This window comes from Plecotus auritus (genome assembly GCF_963455305.1).
Source record: "Plecotus auritus genome assembly, chromosome: 3".
NCBI classification, from domain to species: Eukaryota; Metazoa; Chordata; class Mammalia; order Chiroptera; family Vespertilionidae; genus Plecotus; species Plecotus auritus.
Genome location: NC_137772.1, coordinates 120,192,151 through 120,201,320, shown reverse-complemented (window position 1 = coordinate 120,201,320; position 9,170 = coordinate 120,192,151). Strand labels below are relative to the sequence as shown.

The 9,170-nt window shown below is 41.3% G+C and overlaps 1 protein-coding gene across 19 annotated transcripts in view; it reads left to right on the top strand.

Annotated features, from left to right (window-relative positions):
* Positions 1-1,806: 1,806 nt before the first annotated feature.
* Positions 1,807-9,170, top strand: part of PSPC1 (paraspeckle component 1) — a 141,422-nt gene continuing 134,058 nt past the window's right edge. For all 19 annotated transcript variants that reach the window (XR_013960243.1, XR_013960244.1, XR_013960245.1 and 16 more), the window contains exon 1: positions 1,807-2,380. Coding sequence is in view for 4 of the 19 variants with exons in the window: in XM_080662155.1 (XP_080518281.1) it covers positions 2,015-2,380 (366 nt within the window). In the remaining 15 variants the exon portion in view is untranslated. The remainder of the gene's footprint in view (positions 2,381-9,170) is intronic.

Genomic DNA, 9,170 nt, shown 5'->3' with positions numbered 1-9,170 from the left:
TTACCAAGAGCAATACTGGGAAGAACTGGCTAGTTTGGTAGACACTGTATGGTTCTCAGATCTTAAAATATTTGCAGTCAGGTCTTTTACAGAAAACATTTGTGGACCCTTGTCAAAGTAGGTCGATAGTTCTGGATCTGGCTGTACTACTTTCTTTTTTTTTAAATATTTTTTATTGATTTTTTACAGAGAGAAAGGGAGAGGGATAGAGAGTTAGAAACACTGATCAGCTGCCTCCTGCACACTCCCCACTGGGGATGTGCCCGCAACCAAGGTACATGCCCTTGACCAGAATTGAACCAGGGACCCTTGAGTCCGCAGGCCGACGCTCTATCCACTGAGCCAAACGGGTTAGGGCATGGCTGTACTACTTTCATAGGCACACTTATTTTATAGAATTGTAGTGTCTCATTAGAAAATATAATAAAAACCTTGCTCTTGAAATAGACAGAAATGTATTTTCACCTGTTTCAATTACTGGAAAATATCCCGTTATTCAAAGCTGTGTGTAAAATGGGCAGGTTTTTATTTTCTCATTGTCACTGAAAATTGGGCTGGATATTTATAAGAATGGTGCCAATCAATGAACTCATTTAACATGCACAATAAGTTTACAAAGTAGGTATTATTCCCATATTATACATGATGAAGCTCAGGCACAGATCTACCATGTCAAATGCTGTTGAATGATCTGAGGTTTGACTGTTGTATCTGGTAAAGTGGAGGCTGTTGCCCACTGTAATCCCAAATCAGCGTGGCCCGCATTTATCCTACACTCCACAGTATTGGAACGGCGCTGAATTATTGTATCTAATAAAATGTGTCTCCCCTCCAACACGGGAGGTTTCCGTGTTTTGGAATTCTATTGTTTTACTTACATATCATATTTTCACACACTGCTGCACACATCGCACAATTTTGTCAACGTAAGAAACATTTAAACCTGTAGAGAATTTTTGTGAGTTTATCTGAGCCAAACTGTCAATAATTGCCAGGCAACAAAATCTCAACAGATTAAGATAATGCTCAGGAGCAGTGGTCGCCAACCTTTCTGACCTCACAGACCACCGGTTGGTGACCGCTGCTGTGGAGAATGGCAGTTTTGTATCTTATTTTATACATTACAATCAAAAGAGGAGACCTATGTGGGTTACATGAAATCCATTGGTGATAGGTGGGAAAAAGCAAAATAGGGCAACTTCTGGGGTTGGATCAAAAGTAAAATGAAGACACATACTTCTTTTACATAGGTGGGTATAGGATAGTTAACGGTCAACAATTAACTCAATAACAATGAGAGGATTTGTGACTTTGGCTAAGTGGTGCCTGTGCTTTGAGGGGTCAGAACAAGGATAATTACTTTGACATTCCAAAGATGCAAAAAGACAACAGACAGGCTCAGTTGGGTAAGGATTGAGCTTTGTCATGGAAATGCCAGCCTAGGACATGACTACCTACCATAAACTGCTTTTAATTAAAATTTTTTAATTTTAGGTCATCTTTTGTGTGTTTTTTTTTTGTCTCTTGAGTTTGTAAGGTCGCCATGCAAACCTCCCCTGAGCTTGTCAGGTTTAATATGTGGCCCCTTTTAGTCCACAATGTTTACCATCGACATGTACAACCAAGAATCCCTGTTATTTTAGACGTTTGGGCAACTGCATTTGTCAGACCTACAAGGAACCCTGGAATCGAATAAGGGTAATGCTGTGCGCAGGCCTATGCTAGCTCAGGTGCACTGGTGCCAAGACCGCGCAGGCGCCTTGACTCCGTTCTTGTGATTACGTAGGGGCGGGGCTTGTGGTCGGCGTCACTTCCAACTGCGGCTGGAGGCAGCGCCATTTTGAATGTGCAGCGGCTGCAGGCATTAGGTGGGTTGGAAAGGGTTGCTGGTTGCCGGCGTGGCGACCTCCTCGTCTTCTCTGGCTTTCTCCTTCACAGTACCGTCTCCATAGTGAGACACGGAGCCATAGACACATCTCTAAGGTTGCTTCCCGGCCCGAGGTGAAGCCCTCCGATGATGTTAAGGGGAAATCTGAAGCAAGTTCGCATTGAGAAAAACCCGGCTCGCCTGCGTGCTCTCGAATCGGCGACGGGCGAGAGCGAGCCTGCAGCCGCCATGGCCCTCTCACTGGCTGGGGAGCCGGCGCCCCCCGCTCCCGTACCCGCAGAGGAGCGCCCGGAGGAGGAGGTAGGCTTCACCATTGACATCAAGAGCTTCCTCAAGCCGGGCGAGAAGACGTACACGCAGCGCTGCCGCCTCTTTGTGGGCAACCTGCCCACGGACATCACGGAGGAGGACTTCAAGCGGCTTTTCGAGCGCTACGGCGAGCCCAGCGAGGTCTTCATCAACCGCGACCGCGGTTTCGGCTTCATCCGCCTGGTGAGTTTTCTCCCCGCCGGCGAGTAGCCGGCGGTTTGAGCCGCCTGCCTCACTGACGGTTAGCCAAGCCCGGCTGGATGTTGGTTACTAGTCCGGAGAACCAGTGGGGTGGGAACTCGGGATCCAGGCAGAATAGTAGGGAAACGAACAGGATAGGAATTGGGAACGGGAGCCGTTTCTTACCAGAAGTCTCATTGGGCCCGAAGGCCCTCCCAGCGAAATTGCTTCTTACAAATTTACCCATATCGTCCCTTTGGCTTCCAACAGACCTGCAAGCATTTAGCGGTAAGCCTCGGTGTTTCTCACGCCGCCTCCTCCCGAATCAGCGTGGCCCGCATTTATCCTACACTCCGCAGTATTGGAACGGCGCTGAATTATTGTATCTAATAAAATGTATCTCCCCTCCAACACGGGAGGTTTCCGTGTTTTGGAATTCTATTGTTTTACTTACACATTTTAATACTAGAATACTATATATCTTTATTACTTTTAAGGCTAAACCTTAGGAATTTATCCAGTAGCTTGCACAATTTGTGCCTCCCTTGTATTTTTAAAAAAATATATGTTTTTTTGATTTCAGAGAGGAAGGGAGAGGGAGAGAGAGAAAAATCAGTGATGAGAGAGAATCATTGATTGGCAGCATTCTGCACAACCCCCACTGGGCATGGAGCCCACAACCCCAGGCTTGTGCCCCAGAGTAATTGAGCCCAGGACCCTTGAGTCTACAGGCCAAAGCTCTATCCATTGACCAAACTGGCTAGGGCTCCCTTGTATTTTTTAAAAGAATCTGATTGGTGAGGATTTACACTTAACAGGGACACAATATCAGCTGCTTGGTTTTCCTATGTGCTTTCTAGTGAATTTCATCAGTGTCAGTTATACAGCACTGTTTTAATTCATACTTAGATGCTGAATTTTTGCCAACAAAATAATCTTTCTTGAATGGAGGCTTTTTTACACAAAGTAATGTTTGCACAAAGAAGTGTGTTGTCTGCCTTGACTCTCAAATTATTTTTTTATATTTATTTTTTATTGTTTATTAAAGTATTACATATAATAGTACATATATCTCCTTTTTTTCCCCATTGACCTTCCCCCAGCCTCCCCTACCCCTGTCGCATGCCCTCATCCCATCCCCCGAGTGTCTTGTGTCCATTGGTTGTGCTTGTATGCATGCATTCAAGTCCTTCATTGATCTCTTTCCCCCCCTTTGACTCTCAAATTTTATGTTCATGGCAATTTGTGGAAGCTTTCTTTTGGAACTTTAGCTTTTAATATTGGGTTTTGTCAGTGAGTGGTCAAGGCAGAATTTTAATATGCATAGAAAATTGATTGTAATTAAATGACAGTACCTTTTAGGGAGAACATTTGAACATCTAAATGGCCTCCAGAGAAGGGTAAATCTTCATAGGGTATTAATGAGACATGGAAATTTCCTTAAAATTCAAGTTAAAGAATGCATTTTCAACATAAAATCATAAATGCTCTTTATTATGTATTGGATATTAGAGAAACAGCTTGTCACTTGGTAAATTTGTTTTTAATATATCTACTCAAAATTTTCTTAAAGGAAGTTAAGAATACTATAATAAAGTATTATAGACAACTTTTAGTAAACTTTCCAAAAGGATGCTGTTTAACATTTTCTTGGTCTATTCTGAAGCTGCCATTCTGGAAGAATGGTCCGGCTGCATTTCCCTCTCTTTTGGAAGTCTTATGCTTAAAAATAAGCCAATTTATCTACATGGGAAAATATTTTTCCTTCCTATCTTTAAAGCTAATAATCCTTCCTTCTTTAGTGTATTAGTGCTGTGCAATAGAACTTTCTGCAATGATGGAAATGCTATGTTTCTGTGCTGTCTAACATAGTGGCCACTATATGTGATTGTTGAGTAATTAAAATGTGGCTATTGTGGCTGAGGAATTGAATTTTACATTTTATTTATTTTTGAATAGTGGCTACTACATTGGACAGCACAGCTCATTGCTTTTCTTTCTTTAAAAAAAGTCTATGAAATTATGAAATGTGGAACTAAGAGAGACTGCTATTACCTTGTTCCTTTGGGATATGCCCCTCCAAGCCTATCACCTTAAATTTTTGTGTAAGAATGTTAAAAATTTGTCAGTTGGAAATTAGAATTTGGCTTACAAAATTTGACTTCATGGATAACTTTACTATTTAATCTGAGCTCTGTGATTAATAGGTAAGTTTTAAAGCTTGAAATATTTTTGAGCTATTATGTATTTATTTCTGCTTAGGAAAATCATAGAACGTATGTCTGATTTGAATGTAAGTAATGGTATAGTGGCTATAGTGTGGATGTAGGGATGGCTCTAAAATACTGCTGGTTTTATCTGGTTTGTGTTTTTACAAATACTGTTGTGTGGGGTTTTTTTTTTTTTTTTTGTAAATATGTTTTCATTGACTTTTTTTTTTTTTTTTTTTTAAAGAGAGGAAGAGAGAGATTGAAACATCTTAAAGAGAAACTTAGATCTGCTGTCTCCTGCACACTCCCAACTGGGGATTGAGCCCCCAGCCTTGGCATGTGCCCTGATCTGGAATCCAACAGTAACCTCCTGGTTCATAAGTCGATGCTCACTGAGCACTGGCTGGGCTATGTTTTTTGTTGTTTTTTTAAAAAAATATATTTTATTGATTTTTTTACAGAGAGGAAGGGAGAGGGATAGAGAGTTAGAAACATCAATGAGAGAGAAACATCGATCAGCTGCCTCCTGCACACCCCCTACTGGGGATGTACCCGCAACCAAGGTACATGCCCATGACTGGACTCGAACCTGGGACCTTTCAGTCCGCAGTCTGATGCTCTATCCACTGAGCCAAACCGGTCAGGGCAGGCTGGGCTATGTTTGTTAATCTTTATCCGAGAATATTTTTTCCACTGTTCTTCCCCCCCCCCCCCCCCAAAGTGGAAGGAAAGTGGTGGCAGAGAGAGAAAGAGAGAAACATGGATGTGAGACACATCTATTGGTTGCCTCTTGCACACGATCCAACTGGGGCCTCGGATTAAACCCCACCCTTTTGGTTCCCTTTTGGTTCGAGGGTGTTCATTAACCACTGAATCACACATGCCCGGGCAGCAATTAATTTTTAAAATGCAAATACATTTTCTTAGACTGGTAGTTGTAGTTTTGCAGTTAACTGATGAGGTCAGACAAAATTTTTTTTTAAAGGAATCTCTTTAAAAAGTTAATTTTAGAGCGAGAAAGAGAGAAACAGTGATGTGTGAGAGAAACATCTGCTGCTCCTGTACTTGCCCAGACGAAGGATTGAATCCTAATCTGCCACCCTTTGGTATACTAGCTGATGCTCCTACCAAGCCACACCGCCCAGGGTGAGAGAACATTTATGAGATGGTATAGCATCAGCATTACTAGTATATAATGGTAGGGAAAAGAATTTTAAAAATTTTTATTCCTTGATTTGAGAGAGATAAACATCGGTTTGTTGTTCTGCTTACTTATGCATTCATTGGTTGCTTCTTGGGTGTGCCCTGACCAGAGATCCAGTATTAGGATGATGCTCTAACCAAGTGAGCTACCTGGCCAGGGCAGGGGAAAGAATTTTTTTTTGTGTGTGTGTTTTTTTTAATTGCAGTTTTAATTTTATTTTTTTAAAATACATTTTTATTGATTTCAGAGAGGAAGGGAGAAGGAGAGAGAGATACAAACATCAATTATGAGAGAAACATTGATTGGCTGCCTCCTGCATGCCCTACACTGATGATGAAGCCCACAACTCAGGCATGTGCCCGGACCTCCTGGTTCATAGGTTGATGTTCAACCATTGATCTACACTGGCTGGGCAAAGAGAAAGAATTTAAGTAGCACTTCCTTGTAAGATCCTAGTCCATAGTGTGAGCCCCTGGTACATTAGAGATGAAATAGACTGTGTATTTTGGATACATTTTGTGGAGTTTTTGGACCCAAAAGCTTATGTTTTTACTGGTTACTGCAAATTTAGATTGGATAAATTAACTCAAAAGTTGTAGTGCATTTTAAAGCTAGTTTAATGTAAAGCTCTTTATTACTTTCACCTGAACTCGGTTTCGGCTTCTTCTTTTTTTTTTTTTTTTTTTAACCCCAGCCCCTACTTTTAGCTTTAGTAAACCAGATTTCTGAAGCAATATTTCACAAAAGTGTGGTCCCTGTCCCAACAGTTTCCATTCTCTCCGTAGTGTAACACGAAGGCCACTTATTTTCCCCTACCACTCATGCTAGCAATGCTGATCTTTTTTTTTTTTTTTTTTTAAATATATTTTATTGATTTTTTACAGAGAGGAAGGAAGAGGGATAGAGAGTTAGAAACATCGATGAGAGAGAAACATTGATCAGCTGCCTCTTGCACACCTCCTACTGGGGATGTGCCCGCAACCAAGTTACGTGCCCTTGACCGGAATCGAACCTTGGACCTTTCAGTCCGCAGGCTGACGCTCTATCCATTGAGCCAAACTGGTTTTGGCAGCAATGCTGATCTTATACCATCTCAAAAATTATCTCACCTCAACAGTCAACTGGGAATTTGTTAGAAATAGAAATGCAAATTCTAGGGCTCCTTTGTAGATCTAAGTCAGAAATTTTGGGTTTGGGGTCCAACAATCTTGGGTGGTGGTCTTAAACTATATGTGTTTTTTTTTTTTTGAGAGAGAGCGAGAGAAAGGGAGAGGGAATGAGAGAAACATCCATCAGCTGCCTCCTGCATGGCCCCTACTGGGGATTGAACTCAGGCATATGCCCTGACCAGGAATTGAACCTGCCACTTCTCAGGGAATGGGACTATACTCAACTAACTGAGCCACATCAGCCCAGGGCATCTTTTTTTTTTTTTACTTTAAAAAAAAAATCCTCACCAGAGGGATATGTTTATTCATTTTAGATGACGGCGGCAGGGGTGGGGTGGGTTGGGGTGGGGCGGGGAGAGGCAGAGAGAAGAGGATTGAGGAAGGAGAAAGAAAGGAGAAAAGGGGAAGGAACATTGATTGGTTGCTTCTTGTACACACCCCAACCAGGACAGAATTAGGAACCTAGGTATGTGCCCTGAATGGGAATAGAATCTGCAAACTTTATTATTTTTTTTCCTGCAAACTTTTGGTGTATGGGATGACACTCTAACCAACTGAGCAACATCAGCCAGGGCTTGGGTGTTATTCTGATGCTAAAGTTTGAGAACCATTGTTCTCATTAAAGAATTAGAAATTAACTGTATTTACTTATATTTAATTATGGAGGACTAAACCCTCTTCCCTCATGCTTTTTATTTTATTTTTAAAATATATCTATTGATTTCAGAGAGGAAGGAAGAGGGAAAGAGAGAGAGAGACATCAATGATGAGAGAAAATCATTGATTCACTACCTTCTACACACCCCACACGGGATTGAACTCACAACCAGTGCATAGGGCCTGACTAGGAATCAAACTGTGACCTCCTGGTTCATAGGTTGATGCTCAACCACTGAGCCACTGAAGCTGGGCTAATGTATGCTTCTTATAGAATGTTCAAATATTAATTAGACAATGCAAAATGTACTTAGTGGGCCTGTTCAGCATAATTTCAAGTCATCTTTTATTTCAGGGAAGTTATCTTAATTATAATTTTACACTAGTGAAAGATCTTCCTCCCCCTAGTATACTTACTAAACATGATCACTTAACTTTTGTGTATTTTTCCATAAAAATCAAACTATACTATACATTGTATTGTGATTTGAGTTTTCATTATATCTTTGACATCTTTTTGTGTCATTAGATTATTATTTTTTATTTTTTTATTTTTTAAATATATTTTATTGATTTTTTACAGAGAGGAAGGGAGAGGGATAGAGAGTTAGAAACATCGATCAGCTGCCTCCTGCACACCTCCCACTGGAGATGTGCCCGCAACCAAGGTACATGCCCTTGACCAGAATCGAACCCGGGACCCTTCAGTCCTCAGGCTGATGCTCTATCCACTGAGCCAAACCAGTTTCGGCGATTATTATTATTTTTTAATCCTCACCTGAAGACATGCTTAGAGAGAAGAGGAAGGATAAGAGAGAGAGAAACATTGATGTGAGAGAGAAACATTGATCCATTGCCTTCCATAGGTCTTCCAAATGGGGATTGAACCTGCAACCCAGGTATGTGCTCTGCTGGGCAATCAACCAGCAACCTTTCAGTGCACTGGACCTGCTTAACCAACTGAGTGACTCAGGCCAGGCTAGATTCTCTTTTTTTTAAAATATTTTTTTATTGATTTCAGAGAGGAAGGAAGTGGGAGAGAGAGATAGTAACATCCATGATGAGAGAGAATCATGGATCGGCTGCCTCCTGCAAGTCCCCCACTGGGGATCGAGCCCACAACCCGGGCATGTGCCCTTGACCAGAATCGAACCTGGGACCCCCCAGTTCGCAGGCCGACGCTCCATCCACTGAGCCAAACTGGCTAGGGCAGCCAAACCGGCTAGGGCTAGATTCTTTTTAATGACAATATTTCACAGTATGAATGTATACTGTAAGTTATTTATTCAACTTTCTATTGATTAGACTTGAAGGCTATTTCCATTTTGCATTAGTGGGTTTCCTTATACTTATTAACTTAGTATTCTTGCAGTGGGGTATTTTAATCACTAATAAATAATGAGAGTAAAGATCATGTGGTTTGGAAAGGATTCCCTGGTAATCATTAGGTTCTAGTTCAAGCAGCCTCCCTCTTAGGTAGTCACTTCGTTTATTTTTATTTTTATTTATTTATTTTTTGTATTCCTTTCAGTTAAGAACCTGTAGTTTTACCT